Source organism: Alexandromys fortis, unplaced genomic scaffold (assembly GCF_014885135.2).
Source record: "Alexandromys fortis isolate MF-2015 unplaced genomic scaffold, M_Fortis_MF-2015_v1.1 scaffold_307, whole genome shotgun sequence".
In the NCBI taxonomy this organism is placed as follows: Eukaryota; Metazoa; Chordata; class Mammalia; order Rodentia; family Cricetidae; genus Alexandromys; species Alexandromys fortis.
Window position 1 is genome coordinate 68,215 of NW_026068205.1, and position 21,140 is coordinate 89,354.

At 38.9% G+C, this 21,140-nt stretch overlaps 1 protein-coding gene across 2 annotated transcripts; it reads left to right on the top strand.

Annotated features, from left to right (window-relative positions):
- Positions 1-6,087: 6,087 nt before the first annotated feature.
- Positions 6,088-21,140, top strand: LOC126493232 (killer cell lectin-like receptor subfamily B member 1F). 2 transcript variants are annotated; one of them, XM_050130168.1, is made up of 8 exons: positions 6,088-6,197; positions 7,530-7,664; positions 9,201-9,323; positions 13,147-13,245; positions 16,202-16,276; positions 16,789-16,943; positions 17,281-17,396; positions 20,176-21,140. In XM_050130168.1, exons 3-8 carry the CDS (start codon positions 9,239-9,241, stop codon positions 20,318-20,320), a joined length of 675 nt encoding a protein of 224 aa, XP_049986125.1. In that variant the 5' UTR covers positions 6,088-6,197; positions 7,530-7,664; positions 9,201-9,238; the 3' UTR covers positions 20,321-21,140. The 2 variants fall into 2 exon arrangements, with proteins under 2 accessions (XP_049986125.1, XP_049986126.1); XM_050130169.1 differs by lacking the exon at positions 7,530-7,664 and having other exon boundaries at positions 6,108-6,197.

A 21,140-nucleotide genomic window follows, 5' to 3' on the forward strand; every position in this document is an offset into this window, starting at 1 on the left:
GATAATAGGTATTTGAACAAGTTTAATAACAAAACCAGACTCACGAAACCAAGGTTCCAGCGGAGTAGCCGGCGGAGACAGGAGAGAGCGCACAGCATCTGCGCGCCCTATTTATCAGTAAACATACGCCCGAGGGCAGCCCGCCCCCAAGGGGAGGGCTTATCCCTACAGAAAAATGTTAATACTTTTAATGCAAATTATTTTTAGTCAAGTTTCACTATGACTCAAAGGCATGAGTCTACTACCTTTAGACAATGTGAGTTTCAGTACAGACTATGAACAGTGAAAATGTTAACATGCTAGCATATCTGGAACTTTTGCCTTTTAAAAATAAATTTATTAAAGGTTCTTATAAACTTCAGGAGATCAACTTGGATCCACCTCTCACAGGTCAAAATAGACTTGAGATAAGTATTGTCAACCAGCAACCTGTTTCCCCACCTGTCTGTTCCTGGGGGGATGGAGTGCTTCCCCTTTTCCTGATTTTGGGACATCCCTCTTCCAGCTTCCAGGACTATGGATCCAAGAGTTTCAAATGTATACCTAAAAAAAATCCCCTCTAAAATTCTTTAGCTTTATTTATTGTAAATTTATTATAAATTGATTACAGCAGATTTACAATCAAGGACTAAAGACTGCTCCAACTGCTGCCTGCACGTCCCTAGCCTCAGAGGGTCTTGAGTGAACTGCCATGCCGAGAAATGCAAGAGGCATCTACAGAGGCCTCCTGGTAAGTCATAGTCTGGTTTTGTTTTGTAGGATCCCTATCTAGGACATCGAGGAGCTTGATGGGACCCCAATATTCTCCCATCCTGGGCAATATAGCGAAATGTTACCTTCCCACATGGTTCTGGTTCTGCTTGAAAAGTTATGTTTGTTTTGTTGGAAAGTTTTGCTATTTTTCAAGAAAGTTGTGTCTGCTTGTTTTGTTGGAATGTCTCATCTTTCCATGTCCATAAATTTTGTTGCAAAGCTGCGATAGGAAAGGGTCATATATTTTTGCTATCTTTGCTGCCGCAGGCTGCCCATCACCCCCACTGTTAAGGCTGCTTTTATGGCCAAGGCTCAGAATTTATCTCTGAGCTCTCTGGTCACTGGATTCCATTTAGCAGGAGTTCAGAGGTCTTTTGGTTGTGGATAACATTAACATTGTTTTATGCTGTTCAATTTTATTGGAAAGCTGGCTTAAGCATCCTTAAAATTTTATTTATGTCCTTTATCAGTTTAAAGCATCTGACACAGAAACAGGGGAAAGAAAACAAAGCAGAACAGCCAAAAATTTAGACTCGGTTTATGTGAACATTCTATACCTCAAGATTTAAAAGTTTACTTTATTGGATATGATTAAAATCTGTAAAATCTATGAAAAAAAGTTAACTTAAAAATTTATAACAAGGAGTTGATAGTTAAAAAAAATCTATGTGTAGATAATCTTAAAGGAAACATGTGGCATGACTTCCTATTGGGATATAAGCAACATGTGAATTGCCCCCATCTTTAGTCAGCCACATGGCTGGCAGTCATCTTTGCGAGGGCTGGAAAGGGTGAATGTTATGTGACATGTTGTATTAATTGTTAGATAATTTGAACACACACACACAACATTTTACTCATGTTCTCTGTTCTGTACTATTTTCCTTCAGTCTGTTTGTATCTATGCCAAAACCACACTGTTTTGATTACAATAAATTATTAATATTTTTTCAAATTAGGCGCATGTGTCTTCCAAGTTTGTTTTTAATGCTTAAAATCCTCTGAAATTCCATTTAGATTTTTGGATAAGTTTTTCTATTTCTGCAAACATTTTATTAAGATTTTAATAAGGAATGTTTTGAAATCATAGATACTTTGTGTAACATGATAGTTCCAAGAATATTGCTATTCAGTCCATTAATTCAAGATGTTTTACTGTTTTCATTGTGTAAATCCCTCACACCTGTAATTGGCTTCATTCCTAAATATTCCAGTCTGTTTCATAACATTGGCAATGGAATTGAAAAAAATTTCCCTTTAATTTTTTTTAAATGATGTAAGGGTTACAGAAAAGTAATAATTCTTGTAATCTGTCAGTCATCTCATGCCTTGGAACTCTCTACATAGACCAGGCTGGCCTTGAACTCACAGAGGATACACTTTCCTTGCCTCTAGTTTTAAAGTCATGAGACACTACACCTGGCCCATGCTGGAATTTTGACAGGCATGGTTTTGTGCACATAACCACAGTTGTGAGTTTGTAAGAGCAATGACCATATCATATCTGGAGAGAGAATTTCAGGGTATTTTTTGCATTTTTATCACCTGCTTCTTCCATGATGTTCCTTGTGTGGGAATTAATATAGACATCACATTTAAGGCTGGGCACTCACAGTTACTTAATCTCAGCACCTCGAGCAGTTACACTCATACTGTATTTATCATTGCTGACTACAAAAAAAAATGCTTCACCGATCAAGGTGAAGAGCATCATTAATCTATGGGGACAAGCTTAGTTATTTAGAAGGTAGTACAACAGCATGGCCATTTGCCAAAAGAACAATAGGTTCTTACCTTGGGCCTATGATCTCCATAGTCATTGTTTTAGTCAGGGTTTATACTGCTGTGGAGAGACAACATAACCATTGCAACTCTTTTAAGGAAAACATTTAATTGGGGTGCTCACAGGTTCAGAGGTTCAGTCTATTATCATCATGGTGGCATGCAGGCAGACATGGGGCTGGCTACATCTTGATCAGAAGGCAACAGTAAATGGACTGAGACACTGTGCAGTATCTTGAGCATAGGAAACCTCAAACCCACCCACACATGTCCTCCAACAAAGCCATATCTACTTCAACAAAGCCACACCTCCTAATACAGCCACTGCGCATGATTTTATGGCAGCCAATTATATTCAAATCACCACACCATGTTTCAATACATATACAGGACTAGGCATAAATTCTCTCCTGTGGAGTAGGGGACCTCAGACTCATTCTGAAACCAGTTGTTTACCCCATAACCTTCATAACAGTACGGCTCCAGTGATCATTTTGTATGCATGGTTGGTGTTGTGGGGCGGTACCATTGATGGCTTCTCCCTCAGCAGCTGCACAGTGCCTTCCAGCGTTATGAAAGCTGATCAGCAGCTTGGAGGTTTCTGGTTCAGGTTGCTTTATTTATGTGATAACCATGTGTTATCTTCAGCAATAAGGTCTTAGCTAATAGTAATTGTGGACAGTCAAGGACAATGATAATATTCTGTGTTGTTCTGGGAACCTTTGATGTCTCCCTGACCAAGAACTTGTAGGCTATCCCATGCCAGGCACTGAGACATTTGTTTAATAACCCAAATCTTCTGGGAGCAGTGTTGCCTACCTAGGCAGGATAACTCACCTCAAACTCCTTTACGAATATATCAAGCTTAAACGGACTCACTGTTTTAGTTAGGGTTTACTATTGCTGTGAAGAGACACCATGACCATAGCAACTCTTATAAAGAGAACATTCAATTGAGGACGGCTTGCTTACAGTTTGAGAGGTTTGGTTCATTATGATAACGAAGAGGAGCATGGCAGCGTGCAGGCAGACATGGTGCTGGAGCTGAGAGTGCTCCATCTTTTAGACAAAAGGAAGTTGACTGACAGACTGGGTGGTATTTTGAGTATATGAAACCTCAAAGCCCGCCCATACAATGATACACTTCTTGCAACAAGGCCATACCCACTCCAACAAAGCCACACCTCTTAATAGTGTCACTCCCTATGATATTATGGGATTGTGAGATAATGGGGGCCAATTATATTCAAATTACCACACTTACAAATTATTGGGTTTCGGTAAGGTTTTCTCATACATTCTTAGTTTTATTTAACCCATTCTCTACCTCTTCTCTCCTCCAGCCTCCTAACCCCATCCTTGCTTAAAACTAAACTAGTTCAGTGATTGTATTTTTCTACCCATAATTTCTGTTTGGTTCTCTTTATGGTTTCTACATCTTCATTGGTATAATTTATCCATGCACTGCTTTCCTAGAGTTGTTTCTCTGTGGTGTCCATGAACATCTGTATGACAAGTTTTAAGGATTTTGTGTCCAGGAGCTGGAGAGAAGGCTCAGTAGGTCAACCACTCCCATGTAAGCAGTAAGAGTTCAGACCCCAACGCCTGTGCAAATAACTGGGAGGAACAACATCATCAACAATCCCAGATCCTTGATGGAGACAGGATCACTGGAACAAGCTGCATAACTAGAATAATGGAATCAAAGGACTTTGTACTTGTTAAGAGACCTCAATGCAGTAATTAAAGTAGATCATGATCAAAGAGACTTGATAGCAAACTATTGCGTCATAAGCCACATTTTGGGGTGACTTTTGTCGTGGACTAGCCATGATGGGTTTGCACATTCCAGGGTAGGGGTGTGTGAATTAGGAACATTAGGTAGGAGGAATGGAAATATGAAAGAAACGCAGAGACACAGGATAGTACTGGGAGGGCAACTCAAGTGTATACTGAGTACTGAATCTGCCCACATTTATTTTTCATATGCGTTTATGCCCCAATACAAAAAAAGGGGAGGGGGAGAAGGCAAAAGACTGCTTTAACATGACACAAAGGACAGCCAGAACAGTTACTTGCTTCAATACTTAAAACATTAGGCCACTATTTTCTGAGTTAAGCATTCTGAGGTTTTGGGCAAGATATGCAATGAATATACCCTAGACCAAGTATCCTGCAGGCAGCCACTCCCTATGTCAAATCCTATTTTAAAATGATAAAGCAGGAATAGGCTTGAATTTTCTGACCTTTGGTCAGAATGGAGCAGATCCACTTTGGTGGTCCATTTTAATGTCCAAAACACTAAGTAACCACAGCCTAGGTCACAGGGTGTGTAGCCACACCTGTTGTCAACAACTTTGAAAGAGCAAAAATAAGCTCAAACTCTCTGCCCTCCAGTCAAGGTGGAGCAGGGTCAACTTCTGTGGGTCCCCACACTTTTGCCTCCACCAGCACACACATGTACCACAGATACTAACCTACACCCATGTAAACAGACATACACACATGCGCACATACCATATACATTTACATATGCAAAACAGAAAATTATGTCCTAAGCAACTTACAATCTGTGATGCTTTAGTTTAATAAGTATTTTTTTTCCTTTTATTGGGCCATCCTTTGCTATTTAATTTTTTCCCTATGATTTGGGCATCTAAAAAAACAGTATCATCTTTAATCTTTGCAAGGTCTTTATCTGAGGTAAACTCCATTAGTTTGAGGTTATTGTGTTTCTCAAACCAATATATTCTTGCCTCCTTCTCTTTCTACTGCCTGCCCATGAACTGTGCCTCAACCATGCTTTCCTCTATTACTCGGGGGCTCTACACTGGTGACATGTCCATTGGTAGTCCAAGTATGACAATTCAGAAACACTTGTCAAGTATCCCAAACAAGCCAGAAAATTTTATTCTTACCCATTTTGTTTCATTGAAAAGAAGGAGGCTGTCTTTGATGACCCTGACCAACAGGTTGCTTTTCAGCAACAGGTTGCTGAGAAAGAAGGTTCAGGGGATCAGAGATAAAGAAGATGAAGGTAATCTTGGGATGAGTTACAGAAGCTGTGCTTTATTCCAAGCAAAGTTATTAAGAGATACAGCATCTTATACACTATTTGCAGGGGATAAATGGGGCAGCGCCGGAAGAAAGATAACATACAGTGGGATGGAGTCAGTAGGAAGCTAACCAAGCAGTGATTTGCAAAGAGACCATGAGTATTGAAAGAACATGGCAGACCAAGAACACAGTGGGCTCAGAACTGACAGCTCCAGTCTTTATATGGGAAAATCCAAGTTCCCAGTAATTGAAACCTTAAGACCTTTCCAGCCCTATCACCAGCCCCAGACTAGCCTTTCCAAGTTCATCCTTGGCAACAACAAGGGATTAGTTGCTTTTGTTGTTTCATCAGGGCCTCTGAGAAAGCCTTGGACACTGGTGATTTGAAAGAAAAGGCCCCCAAAGGGAGTGGCACTATTAGGAGGTGTGACCTTATTGGAGGAAGTGTGTCACTGTAGAGGCAGGCTTTGAGGTCTCTTTTGCTCAAACCTTCCTCAGCGTGACTTACAGTTGGCTTCCTGTTCCCTGAAGGTACCTCTCCACTACATCTGCCTGCACGTTGCCATGATCCCATCATGATGATAATGGACTGAACCTCTGAAAATGTAAGCGAGCCACCACAATTAAATGTTTTCTTTATAAGAGTTGCTATGGGCATGGTGTCTCTTCACAGCAACAAGAAACCAAACTAAATTAGAAGTAGATTGATCTGTCTCTCAACAGTGTGGGAGGTTTCCTCCTAGGTCTTCTGCAGGATGAAGCAGGAGAGAGCTGCACCAGTTACCTACCCCCTAATGCATCTCCTTGGTTTTAAAGTGGACTCTCACTGCACCCTCCGAGCTAGTCTCCAGAATTCTCACCAAGGTGCTCTGGTCTGTGTGGCAGTGCCTAAAGCAATGCCTCTGTGGAGAAGGAGGAGGTTTTGTAGTTTCCTGGTGAGGCATTCTTCATGTCACCCACTCCTTTTTCTTTCTATTTTCTTTTTTCTTTTTTTTTTTGTAGTTTTAGCCCAAAGCATATGATCTTTCCTGACAATTATTACTTTCTGGCTTTAATTTTTACCTTCTTGCTTAACATTATTACTTTATTACATTCATTTTCACATTAGAGAGTACGATTTCTTATCGTTTACTCATTTTTCTATACATCCAAACTTCCATTATTAATCTGGACAGGTTTGGTATGAAAAGAGGCTTCTAGTTAAAACTTGTATTTCTTCTTGAGACACTCAATATTGGTTTTACTGTTGCCACACTCTGAAATCCTGTATTACTTAGAATCACTCACTATTTGACTTACTTTGATTTAGTATCTCATATTTGTATGTAACACCATGTTGTAGTCTTTCTCACACCTTCTCTGTCTTTCTGTCTGTTTCTCTCCATCTATTTCATTGTGATAAGACCAAGGTAATTCTGAATTCTGATCGATCGATCTATCTATCTATCTATCTATCTATCTATCTATCTATCTATCTATCTGTCTCATACTAAAATATTCTGGCAATCAGGTGGTCAAAAGACATCATTAGCACAGCTAAATTCTCTAGAAGTGCAATCTCAGGAGGGTTTTATTTTTATCTCTATGATGATGACTGTATACATGTACAGTAATTGGTGCTGTTTCTGATATTCTGTAACTCACAAGTGGTCAGTTTACTTCACACTCTTGTGGACAAATGATACTAATCTCTGGTTGTTTTTCCATTTAGTTCACACTTTGTGGCATAGAGGCACCTGTAAGCATCTTTGCTAGAAATCTTTTTTTTTTTTACCTGAAATCTGCCAAGAATGGCAGAGCTATTGTGGATTTCTAGTAGCTACAGACAGGTTAGATCTTACAGCTGAAGTTCAGTGTCCTGACAGCATCAATTGACTCTTCTCCTCAGAGCATCAGACTTCTCTTCGCTCTAGTGATATTTCTTGTTCATCCCACAGGAATGTTTACTTAAATGTGTTCCATGAATGAACTTAATGCTGGAATGTTTATTCACACATTTCCTATGTAAGGGCATGCTATCTTGACAAAAGAAGTTTATGTGGCAGGAGCATGCATCATTATCACACTTCCAGGTAATTATAATATAATAAACCCTGAGATTCTTATATAATATACATTGAAATTTCTGTCTGCTAGAGTTGATAATTTTTCTAGAATTTTTTTATAGAATCACTCAAGATGGACAACTCTGGAGAGTCTTGTACAGTTGTTGAAATCTTAGGTTCAGTTGAAGAATAAGGCAGAACCCTGAAGCATGATCAATAAAAATTCAGAGACCAATATTGGTGTTTAACCTGAAGATCCAAAAAGCAAAGCAGCCAGTTACTGGCTCTTTCCTCAACCTCAGTCCAAAATGGTGATCCTCCAGGAATCTCAGAATGAGACTTTGAGAACTGTCTCCTCCCATTTTATAATCCTCTCTATGTCTGAGATTAAAACTGTGGACCACTGGGATTAAAGGCATGCACCGCCTGGTTTCTACGGCAAACTAGTATGGCTACTGGGATTAAAGGTGTGTGTTACCACTGCCTGGTCTGTAAGGCTGTCCAGAGGAGCTGATTTACTCTCTAATTTCAGACAAGCTTATTTATTAAAAACAAATGAAATGCAACTATAGGGTCCTACGCTTGGCATTGAGTAAAATGGTTGTCATCAAAGAGTGGCAACTGAGGAGTTTTCATTGAGTCTTATGTTCATTCTGAGACCCTAACATGCTTCCCCTCACTTTGTAATCATCAGTGGTCCTGGGAAATGAATGTGCTCTCCACGCTGTGAGTGTGCACCTGACTCCTGGAACTCACAGCCTGCAGACTGTTGCCATGGTCATGTAATTGTGAGCACCTGGTACAATTCCACTCCAACCACAGAAAATGATTTTAAGGAAATCCTCGCTTTTCTTCTTCTTTTTCACTTGTGATATGAGAACTTCTGATTTAGGTGTGGTCCTTGCTCTAAGGCTCTAGGCCTGAAAGTCCTTGGAGGAGTTAGCACATCCCATAGACCCATGTCCTTTTCTCTCTGTAGCCCTGAAAGGTGAAGTCCTTAACTCAGGCGAACATTGCTACATCTGTGTCAACCTCAGGACAAGGCTGAAAGATGTGTGCTTCCCTCCTCACTGATTTTCCTATTATGTCAGTCATGCGTTTCTTTTAATTATTAATTTTTACAAATCCACATTCACATTTTCATTTCCACATTTCACAGCTTCCTTCACAGCAGGAATGTTTCAGGAGGGTTTTATAGCTTCAATTCTTGTCAAAGAGAAAAGACGACTTTCACATGTTTTTGTTTTCACGACATGGCACAGAACATTTCCTGGGAGTGCAGTGGGGAGGAGTCCTCAAATTTTAATTCGATATTGATTGCTTTGTTTGCTTGTGCCGGGGAAAAGTAACTGAAGACAGATGATTGAAGGAAGAAGAACCGGAAGTTCAGAGTAGATTATGTGTTGCGTCTTCTGTTTGAAAGATAAGAACTTGGAAACCATGTGATCACAGTGGACCCCATGTTCAGTAACTGTGGAAAAAACCCTAGCTTCAAGTGTGGGTGAGTGTGGGTGCAGAGCAGAGTGCTCACAGAGGATTTCCTTTTGTCATTTGACCTCACAGAACTTGTCACAGTTCACAGTTTACATCTCAAGCTTACAATGGACCCATTGAGAGTCTGTGGCGATGCAAAGACCTTGAGGACCCCAAGACACAAGCGTGCGTCAACCCCATCTCTTCCCCCAGGTAAGTACTTGGATATCTTCTAGAATTAAGATTCCCATTGTGTTTCAGTTTTAACAGTTTTAACAATTTTGCTTGGGATGGTGAGATGAGTCTTCAGGCAAATCACTTGCTCCAAATACCTGACATCCAGAGTTCAATTCCCAATACCTTTGGTGGAAAAGAATCATCTCCTGAAAGTTGTTCTCTGACCTCTACACCTAGTGTGGCATCCATATGCCTGCAGTCACACATAGGCACACACACACACACACCTGCAGTTACATGCACACTCATACTTACACACACACAATACTCTCTCTGTCACACACACACACTAATGAATTAAAAAGTTATTTCTCTGAAGCTGTGCTATTCTTAGCATTGTTGATTAGTGTAGGACAGCTTGCCTGTAGACAACTACAACATCGGGAAGAAAAAGCATACACACTGCCATTTTGTATGACTAGACTTCATGAAACGTGAACAGGGCTTCTCCTATTCAGTGTTTTAGTCACAAGACCCCGAAGAAATAATATTTTTCACATACGAACAGAAAAGCGTGTTTAGAGACATTGCAGACTGACATTCTAGTACAGAACAAACACTTGAACTCAGTCCTACTGCACTTGCACCCCTGGCAGTCAGCTCTGGGTAAACCAGCCCTCTCCTCTCCTAGAGAATTCAGTAATTGGAATGAAAGAATGTGGAAGACTGAAGTAATGCTCAAAGGATAACATGGCAGAGTGAATATGAAAAGCCAGAAACTGAGGTAGAAAATGTGTCAAATTGTCATGAGAAACTATTGCATTCTATGATCTAATTGACCTTACTCATATCAATAACATTGCAACATTTTCAATTTGACATTATTTCTACATGTTGGAAGCTATGTGATTATCAACATTTTAAGATTTTGGATTAGGAACTATTAAATTATAAAAGTTAAGGTCAAAACAAAAACAAAAAAAAAATAAGGCCAGGCGATAGTGGCGCACGCCTTTAATCCCAGCACTCGGGAGGCAGAGGCAGGCAGATCTCTGTGAGTTCGAGACCAGCCTGGTCTACAGAGCTAGTTCCAGGACAGGCTCCAAAGCCACAGAGAAACCCTGTCTCGAAAAACCAAAAAAAAAAAAAAAAAATAAAAAAGAAAAGTGTGTTTATAGGGTTATGTACTGTGAACAATCATTGATGATACTGGTCATTCAAAAATTTAATCTATTGCTTTGGACAAACCTCTCATAGTCATTATGTAATAGGATGATGCCATGAAGGAAAACATTGCATTGACAGGCTTTGAACTCTACCACAAGGAATCAATAGAACTATCATGTTACTGTTCTTCCTGAAATTTTAATCACTTTTCTGTGTAGTAATTAAAGTCTGTCAGTTATTTCAGTGTTACGGAAAAATTAATGACAATGTTTAAAATGTAATGTATAGTATGGCCTAATCTGTGTGAGATACAACTGCCCATTCCTCTAATTATATCATTGGATATGATGTATCTCTCCTGATATGAGGCGCTGTGTCCTGAGGTTAGCTCAGAGTATACAAACTTGCTTTTCACTCCCTTTATCTCTCCTTCTGTCCCTCCTTCCCATTCTCCCTTCCCACCTTCTTCTTTCCCTCCTTACCTTTCTCCCTCATTCCTTCCTTTGCTTTTTGCTCTCCTATTTCCTTCTCTTATTTCTTAAAGGTAGTTCACATGTATTTAGGAAAAATTTTCTTTATTTATACACCCAAACTTCAAACTCCAAATCATTTGGTGATTTAAAGCAAGTAAATAATTAAAAAAAAGTTAAGGTCAGGGAAACAGAATCATCAAATCTGCTTCTTTGTCATCTTCACATCAGGGTCAGGGGACAGTGGAGGCTTTGAAACTGCTGGAAGGATTCTTTTTGCTGGTACGATAGAAAGAAACACGCTTTTATTTTCCTGTGGTTAAGCCTAGCAAAATGATGAGGAAGGCCTTGTTTAAATGGATATGAGAAAATGAAAGTTGAGAAAGAATGAGATTTCCTCAACACTACCACCCATGATCCCAAACCAAGAGACCAGAAAATTTGTTCACCCTCATTATGATTATTACCCTACAAAGCATCAGCTTGGACATGAACCCAAAGGACAAAAGCAGTAGAATAAAGCCAGAGCAAAGCCCGTAAAGGGAAAGCACTGACTCTAGTGAAGGAAGTGAAACAGCCTTGACCAATTAGCTAAACAGCTCAAAACTGCAGGTAATTCACAGCATGATGATTAGATCTCCCAGTGAACCAACAAACAAATACAGAAAGAGAGACATGGGCAGTGACCTGCTTTGTAGCCAAATGATCAAAAGTTTGCTTTGATCGTAGGGTGGCTAAAAAGGTGCACAGAGATCATGCATTCACTCAGAAATGAGTCCCTAAATGTGTCAAGCACTGGTCTGGATGATGATGATCATCTTAGAAGCTGTAGGTAATCTGGAGATTATCTAAAGCACACAGGGATAAGCACACAGGTCCTGTGCAAATAACACATTTTATAGAAGAGATTTGATCTCATATGCAGAGGTTTTATAAGCAATCTTCTGTGGACAGTGAGCAATGCTGTGTGGTCAAAGGTGACACAAGATTGTCACGGAAAGAAACACACAGGCATTGAGCCTGAGGAATGAGATCCTGTGCTGTCATTTCTGCCTTGTAGGACATGTTGTGTTATGGGACAAGGTTCCTAGAGATACTCGAAATATGAGGAGACTAATGTATTTAAAATAGCCTAGAATTTCTCCTGAACACTACAGTCCATTAAATAAGCCTAACGAGTCATGTTTCTTGTTTTGTATTTGTGTATTATTTCATATTTCTACTTTTTCTCACTCTTTCTACTCTTGAAATCCAATTTTTGTAAAATAGAGAAAACTTCATGCAGTCATTATTTTGATGATTTTTACAAAGTCTAGTATTAAGAACACTCATTTTAAATTTTCATTATATAACATTAAATAATGCAGTACAACATAATATTGGATGTAAACATAATTTTCTTTGGGACACCAACTCACAAAAATTGACTTGGAGACTTCTTGTTATTTTGAAATATTGTCCTATAGCTTATGCTTGTTCCTAACTAGCTCTTACAACTGAAATTAACCCATTTATATTAACCTATGTTTTTGCCTCATGGCTTTACCTCTCTCTCATCTTACATCTTCTGTTTCCTCCCTGTCTGACTGACGACCCTGCTCTTCTTCTTCCCTAAGTCCACTCTGTACCCAGAAGTCCCACCTAACCCCTTCTTGACTAGCTAGTGGCCATTCAGCTCTTTATTAAACGTATTGTAAGGCAACTTGGGCAGAGACAGATCTTTACAGTGTACACAAATATTCCATAATTTTCTTTTAGGGCTTGGCTCCAGCATCATCTCAGAGGAAGGCCTGCCATGATCAGTCTGCTTGACGTGATGCCATCTCTAAAGGCAAAATCTTAATTTCCATTTAAGTGTTTCCTTGTTGGCATCCAGCATGCTATGGTCTCTGGGGCAGGTGTTAATATCTCACAGACTCTGCACCTACAATCAGAAATCCTACAAGGAGACGGTCTCTCTCTCTCTCTCTCTCTCTCTCTCTCTCTCTCTCTCTGTCTGTCTGTCTCTCTCTCTGCACATGCATGCACACACACGTGTGTGTGTTTGTAAAACAGTACACATAGAGTGTCGCACTAACTCCACTTTTGGTCAATCTACTAGGAATGCAGAAAAGAGTCTTTGAAGTTAAGGTGTCTTATGTAGTTGCAAGACCACCTTTGATTTTTATCTCATGTAGCTCTCCTCGAGTGGATTTAACAAGTGTTTATGTTGCACTTCTTAGATACCTATCAGGGCCAACACTGGCATCCATTGGCTCTGAAACTTGGCTGTGCTGGGCTGATCCTTCTTTTCTTGGGCCTGATTGGACTCAGTGTCTTAGGTAAGTGAAGTAAGAGCCTTAGCTTCAGAATTTTCCCTCATAAACTTATAAGTCTTCCTCATACCATTTCACCTCCTGGAGACTAAGGGGAAGGTCAATGACATTGAATACTACAGGGCAACATTCCTTGTCCATTGTCCACTATAGAAACTTCACATCGTTTCCATGCTTCTCAATTTTCCTGAGAAACATGGGGTGGGTCATATGTGTATCTAGAACTACAGAAGAATATGTCACAAGTGTGACAAAAATGTGAAAAAATCAAGGAAACCAAAAAGTCCCCATATTTAGCTTATTACATACCTCCACCTTCTCTTGCGATGGGAGTGATTGAAGAAGTGCAAACTCAGGTGTGACTGTGAGCACCCACACATTGACCTGTCAATCAGACCATATGCAACCTCAGAGCTGCCATGTATTCTGTGCTTTTCTGGTTCACATATCCTTACTCCACGCTTGTCTCAATCCAGTTTGATGATATTTTTTTCTCAGTCCATATGCTCAGATTTTTTGCAATAACTTGATTTTCTGAAGTGAGAAATATTGCTTTATCTGCAGCATAGTGGCTGTCCCTTAAACTACCAATGCCTCAGCTCCTGAATACACCTTTGCAAACACAGCCTCGCTTTTGAGACTGTAACCCGGGGGAACTTTCATGTCCCACTGCCCACCCTTGCCACTACCTTAGACACCTCCATGTAGGGAGGCAAATGTTGTTTTTGACTAAGACTCTATCTTTGTATTTTACCAGTGAAGATTTCAGAGTCAGAAACCTGCCAGCTCAGAGAGGCAGGGAAAGCAGCTGGATCATCTTCCTTCTCTGCTGGTTGCTGTAGAAAAATTCTGTATTCTATGTGAACATTTGTCACCATGACTGGTTTAATAAAGAGCTGAATGGCCAAAGCTAGGCCGGAAGAGGTTAGGTGGGACTTCTAGGGGGCAGAGAGGTCTCAGGGAAGAAAAAAAAGTCAAAGTCACCAGTCAGATGAGGAGGAAGCAGGATGGACAGTACAGAGTACAGGTTACCAAGCCTCATTAAAAAATGCAGATTAAAAAATATTCAGGAATCTCTTTCTGAAAAGAAAAAGGGTATATTTTATATGAAATGATGGGATAAAAGGGTAGATTGTTGTGTCTACATTTGAATAACCACTAGTCTCAAATATTTTACATTAGTATGGATTCTTGTATGTTTATACAAAGCCAAGCTTATTTTAGTTATACTATATATATTTTCTACTCTTGTTTAAGGTATTATATCTATACATTTCATTTAAAAATATAATGTAAAGTATTAGTTCTTGAAAGCTATTTATGATAATAAAAAAGACATGTTAATAGTCATATATAAAAATCAAACTTATAGTCAAGTTAGGTATAGTTTCAAGATCATACAGAGATATTTTAGATAGATAAGTGATCTTCAAACTCTTCAAAGATCTATTAGAATATGCATTTAAAATGTTTTAATAGTATAAGGCTTTTCATGACAGTGAGACACACCTACTCCTGGCAACACTAATTTACTTCAAAAGGGGATGATGGACATAGAAGAACCTTCATATGAAGTTTGCTTTTTTTGTGGCCAAAGCTAGCCATTTGGGCAAGAAACTGTCATTGCCCTGACTTATGACATTATGCTGCCAAAATTGGACAAGCAGGACACAAAAGAAAGCAACTGAAAAATGTTGCCAAGATAGGATAGGACAGTCCTTCAAAAATTCTTGCTTCAGAGAAAAGTCTGTCAAATATTCTAGGCCTGTAGGCCAAAGATGGATACCCAATGTTATAGAAGAACCTTGGGTGACTGTCTAGGCTGCCAGCTGTTTCTGTCATTTCAATAGGTTTGAAAATTGCTTGGTCTGTACATCTTGTTACTTCAGGTAATATTATATCCTTCTTTGTCCTCTGACAGAGTTGAAGAGTAGATAGTTATAGTTACAGTTTTCTTTCTTACCAAATTCAAAGAAGACACTCACAAAAGAGGTATAAAATGTATAAGGTTGAGAGACATAAAAGCTTAAATTGTTTTTCAAAAAATGGTTTGAGGTCCAAAAAGATAGTTTTCAGATGGCAATACAAGTTATGATAGAAAATGGTTTAGGTATAAAACTTTAAATTCATCAAGATAAGATGCATTTATCAAGATAAGGTAGGGCATTTTCTTCAAATGAACATTGTGTATGCAGTTCTTACCTGATCATTGTTCTTATTATTTATAGTTTTAGTATGTTAGAATTTAGATCTTTCCCTTTTATTTAGACAAAAGGGTTAAATGTTGTGGAATATTTTTTTATGTTATGTGAAGATGTGTCACTGTGACATATTGAGTGGTTTAATAAAAAGCTGAATTGCCAATAGCTAGGCAGGAAGAGGTTAGGTGGGAATTCTAGGAACACAAGGTCTTGGGGATGAAGAAAGACAGAGTCACAAGACAGACACAGAGAAAACAAGATGAACATCACAGAGTAAAGGTAATTGGCCATGTTAAAAAAACAATATCAGATTTAAAAATGTGGGATAATTTAAGTTATAAGAACTAGTTAGGAACAAGCCTAAGCTAAGGCAGAGCTTTCATAATTAATAATAAGTCTGCATTTCATTATTTGTGTGCTGGTGGCCCAAAGAAAAAGCCTGCTACAGCTATTGTCCCAGCAATAGTTTCTCCTACACCAAATGAAACAAAATCTTCTCCACTAAGATGTGGTCCTTCCCTTCTACTTCCTGTGCCTCACCCCCACCCCCCGCTCAGCTCCTGACTTTCCCTAACTTTCTGTGGTTATTTCTAGTCAGCTGGTTATTTGGTCCACCTCTTGACCTACAGTTGATTTTATTTAAACAATTCAATCTTTGTGTTCACAGTAATGATCAAATATCCTGCGACAGAGAAACAGAATACACATTCCACCATTTGTTTCAGTATTTAATTCTTTCTATGTGTTTTCTTATTTAATAGTGCGATTCTTAGTGCAAAAATCACCAACAGAAAAATACAGTGTGACTGCTCAAGAGAACAGGACTGAATCAACAGGTAATTGTGTGTCTTGAATTTCCTAAGAATAAGAGGTGATTTTTGATATCTACTGTCAGTTACTTCAGTCAAAGTTCACAATAGCCCTCCACGGATCATTATATCACTATGTTTTTTTTTTTTCTGAGAAAACAGCCATAAAATGTTAGGAACTCATGAAGAGTCACACAGTTTATAATTATTGATGCTGGGAACTGCACCGAAGCTCTGTGACCTTGATATCTATCATCTTAGTCCCTTGACCATGCTGCTGACGCACATGATCCTTGAAAGGCAGACATCAAGTTAAAAGTGAAATATTTGATTATTTTGAGGAACACTCTGTACAGCTTACATTGAGGTTAATTAATAAAAACAAAACATAAAATGAATCCTTTGTCATTAATTATGATTCCTTGCCATATGAGAGCATTGATCTTGTTCCAGCATGAGCTAATGAAGCAACTACTATGTGAAGCTGTCATGCAGCAGGAAAAAGACCAAAATAGAACATGTCTTGTTTTTCACTCTAGGAAGATCAGTCATACTGAAGTGTCCGAGAGATTGGCATCCATACCAGGATAAATGCTTACATCTTTCTCAAACTTCTGGACCTTGGGCTGAAGGTCTAACTTACTGCTCTGTGAAAGAAGCCACTTTGCTGCTCATTGAAAATGAAGAAGAAATGGTAAATTGCTCAGTAGAACATATAACACTTGCATTAAGCTATGTTGATACCTCTGGCATTTAACCAACTGTCTATGCTAAGGAAGTGGAGACTTAGATTTTAAATATCTTGTAATCTCAGAGACTAATTGGATTTATGATTTAATAACTGAATATAGTGTGACGAGTCTATTAAAAGTATAAATATATAGAGATGAATTTCACAAAGAAGAGAAAATTTACTGCTGGGGAGTTAGGATAGACTTGAAATAGAAGTAACAGTTTTAGAAGGTTGGCAGAAAAAAGTAAGTCACAAGTAAACATTATGGACTAAGTCTTTCTTTCTGTTTTGATTATAGAGATTCATTCATGATTTCTCAAAGAGAAAAAGACAGCAGTTTTTTATTGGACTAAATTATGTACCACCAGAGAAAACCTGGAAGTGGATAAATGGCTCCATATTAAATCCTGATTTGTAAGTATTAAAAGGGCTAATCTGAATATTCAATTTACATCCATGTCACTGAAAATTTAATTTTGTAATTTTAAATAAGTATATAAGTATTTGAGAGGGTAAGAATAGGCTGAAAAGACAGTTCCAAGATTGGTTGAAATTTTTCATGTTCAAGTAGACATCAACCATTTATAAGAGTGTGTGTGTGTGTGTATGCATGTGTGTGTGAGAGAAAGTGTGTGTATGTGTATGTTTGTATTTATTTTCAAAGGAGTTTTAAAGGAAAAGGAATAGATTAACTTCTTAAGGTTGGAGATAAAAGAGATAAAATATTTTAAAATTTCTATCTGGATTACATAGGTTTTTCTTTTCCCAATTTTTGTACTTCCTATATTTACACATAATTTAAATTTTTTCTTTTATTTGTTTTATTTTATATGTGTGTGTCTGAGTGTATATATTTGTACTATGTGCATGCAGAAGCCTACATAAGTCAGATTCCCTGGAACTGGAGTTACAGATGGCTGTGAGAGGCCATATGGGTGCTAGAATTTGAACTTGGATCCTCTGTAAGATCATTAAATACTGTTGACTCCTAAATCATCTCTCTAGCCCCCTACACAGTAATTCTTAAGGAAGACTTTAGAACAAAGTTGCAGCATAGCATATTATGAACTTTCTTTCTCTAGACAGAATCAGTATAAACATTGCTGTTTAAAAACATTTTCATACATAGTAGGGGTTCATTTGTGTGTGTGTTTCTCTGTGTATTTCTTTGTTGTGATATGATACAAAATGCTTACTTAAATTTGATTCATTGTAAATATATGATTATAAGTGGAGATATCTATGCAAAGCAAAGGATTTAGCTCAGTTACTGTGTGATTTTACTCTTTGGATAAAAGAATACTCTGATTAGACAGCAGTGACCAGGTGCATTTGGAAGCCATCATGCTACAATGGAAAGTGTCCATCAAACCGGCTTTTGTTTTAACTGGACTGAAAAATGGCTCTGGGTAAAATCTCTAGCTTTGTAAACTTCCCAGTTCAGTCCACAGAACCCATATAAAAAGCCAGATTAAGAGATGCACATCTGTATCCCAGTACTCCTGCAGAGAGATGGGAGGTGGAGACAGAAGAATCATTCAAATGCACCTGAACCAGCGAGCCTGGAGTACACAGCTGTTGTATGGAGGCTGCTTGTTCATCTCAGACCCCTGAAATAACCACACAGAAACTGTATTAATTAAATCACTGCTTGGTCCATTAGCTCTAGCTTCTTATTGGCTAACTCTTACATTTTAAATTAACAAGTTTCTATTAATCTGTGTATTGCCAGGTGGCTGTAGGTTACCAGCAAAGTTTTGGTATGTCTGTCTCTGTTGGCACCTCCATGGCTTCTTCCCGACTCCGTTGTTTTTTCTCCCAGCATTCAGTTTAGTTTTCTCAACCAACCTCTGTTCTGCTCTGCTATAGGTCCAAAGCATTTTTTATTAACCAATGGCATTCACAGCACACAGAAGGGAATCCATCACGCAGCACAGTGGCAGAAACAAGATAGAAAGAGAGGCTCTCTCCAAAATTGTTCTCTCACTTCTACACAAGCTCTGACCCTTCCTCTGTCCCTCCCTTTCCTCACTCTCTCTCTCACATACACAAAGTAAATATTTATTTTAACTCCCAGAGCCCTGGTTTTCAGATAAGGAAACTTGGGGAAACAGAGGCAAAGTAAAAATTTTTCAAACAGGATTATTTTGGGAATTAAGTGAGATTATGTTAGATCCCTCACCAGAAGTCTGGCTGGGGAATCCCTGGGAATCCATCAAAGACTTTTTGAAAATAAGTCATTGATTTGAACAGATTGGCCTTAAGAAAAAAATCTTGCGGACTGAAGAAAGAAGCTAACGGATGAAAAAAAAAATAGGGACATTTGCAGAAGCCCAGCCGGCGAAAGCTCATAGTTTGATTAGCATGCTGGCCGCGAGGGCAACATCAAATTTGCTACTTAGGGGCAAGGGACTCCAAGAAAAAATGATGAGAGGCAAATGTCAGCTGTGAGGGAACCCTGCCTAAATCCTGATAGGTGACATCGTTTGTTCAAGACAGCCTACTCTTGAACTCACCCCTTCCTTTAATCACCCAAGAAGATGACTGTGACTGTGCATGACTTCTGGTCATTTCAACCTCCAGTGATCCCAGGAACCCTGAGTGTGGGACTAGTGTTATGATAATGCAAAGACCCACCAGTTCTGGGTTGAGACAGGTTGGAACTCCATTTCCACATGAGCTGAATTTCTTCTCTGCATACAATTTGGTAGACCCACTGTGTTCACTCTGTGTGTCGAATACATTTACAGAGCACCTACTCTGTGTAAATGTTGTCATGCATCCATGCATATCTAAGTGACTTCTCCAAACAGCAACAGGTAATACACTAAATATTTAAGAAATCTGTAACTCAGTAAAATGAAGATACTTCCAACATGATCACATGCATGTTAGTAATAGAACAAGGAGTTTTCACCCCCCAATTCCCAAACATCCTTTTTCTACATTATTACGAAGGTTCTTGCTGTTAGAGTTCTTCTCCTGTGAAAGTAAATCTGAAAATTATAGCATTTCTATCAGCTGTATTTTTAATGTTTACATGTGTTTCTAATGTTTGTTACTGTGTTTACTATGTATGCTTAAACACTATGTAATCTACAGCATCCTTAAAAGTCAAGAGAAAATTAATGGCTGATGTGGATAATTGTAAGAAAACCCTAAACACTAGTAGAAGCTATTCTTTGCTCTTTAGATTAAGAATCATGGGCACTGAAGAAGAAAACAGCTGTGCAGTCATCTCACAGACAGAAGTGTTTTCTGACTTCTGTTCTTCAGATAACCGCTGGATCTGCCAAAAGAAACTGAGCCATGACTGCAGTCCTTGTCCTGATTCCTGATTGTAAATGGCATCTTTATTCCTTTGCCTTCCACACGAGATTGGTGCACTGAATGTCAAAGCTGTCGTTCCTTGGCCCTCCCAGTGCAGTTAGTGACACAAAGCATGGACTCCAAAAACACTGTGACTCCTACAGATGCTCACTCCCATGACTTTATACTGTAACCAATGTTTTTATTGTATAAATGTAAATGCACATGGGTGCAGATGTGCCATTAGAAGAGAGGTGTTCTGTAGAAGGATGTCCAGGACAGCAGAGGGCGCTGAAGGCCTTGTGTGGCCCTTGCTGATCTCTGTCCACGAGGTCATCTTGCAGACAGCTACAGAAAACTGTTTGCAAAATCCTGACTCTAGACTCTACTCCAAGCTATCTTACAACCTTGATTAAATGTTTGACCTTGACACCAGAGGCACATAGTTAAGGATCTAGGGAAGGGAAGAGTTTGGTTTGATTGATACCTCCAAATTAATCAAGTCAATAATTAACTAATGTTGTGATAATGAGAGTAACTCTAGGTAAAATGAACTCTGTCCACGTGATGCCTCCCACACTGTGGTGTTATTGTACCAGTAGACTCTGGGTTGATGCTGGTGCATTGACTGGACTTGTCAGTCTCCAGAGCTGTGAGACAAGAGGGTCTCTTACCCTCATATTTCTTGTTATGGCAACAAAAAATGGACTAATACGGGGACTTGTCTCTTCCCACCATTCCAAAGGCCTTTCCATTTTAATTCTCTCATCACTTCTTTCTTCTGCACCTCTCTATATCTTATGACATATACTGTAGAAAGTATGCAGCTAAATATTTGGTTATTTTAGT

Bases quoted from the DNA above. Each gene is read 5' to 3' on its own strand.
- LOC126493232 (XM_050130168.1), top strand. From the start codon at position 9,239: ATGGACCCATTGAGAGTCTGTGGCGATGCAAAGACCTTGAGGACCCCA. The intron at 16,944-17,280 runs GTAAATTGCTCA...TTTTGATTATAG, and splicing joins TTGAAAATGAAGAAGAAATG to AGATTCATTCATGATTTCTC. The intron at 17,397-20,175 runs GTAAGTATTAAA...TTTGCTCTTTAG, and splicing joins TCCATATTAAATCCTGATTT to ATTAAGAATCATGGGCACTG.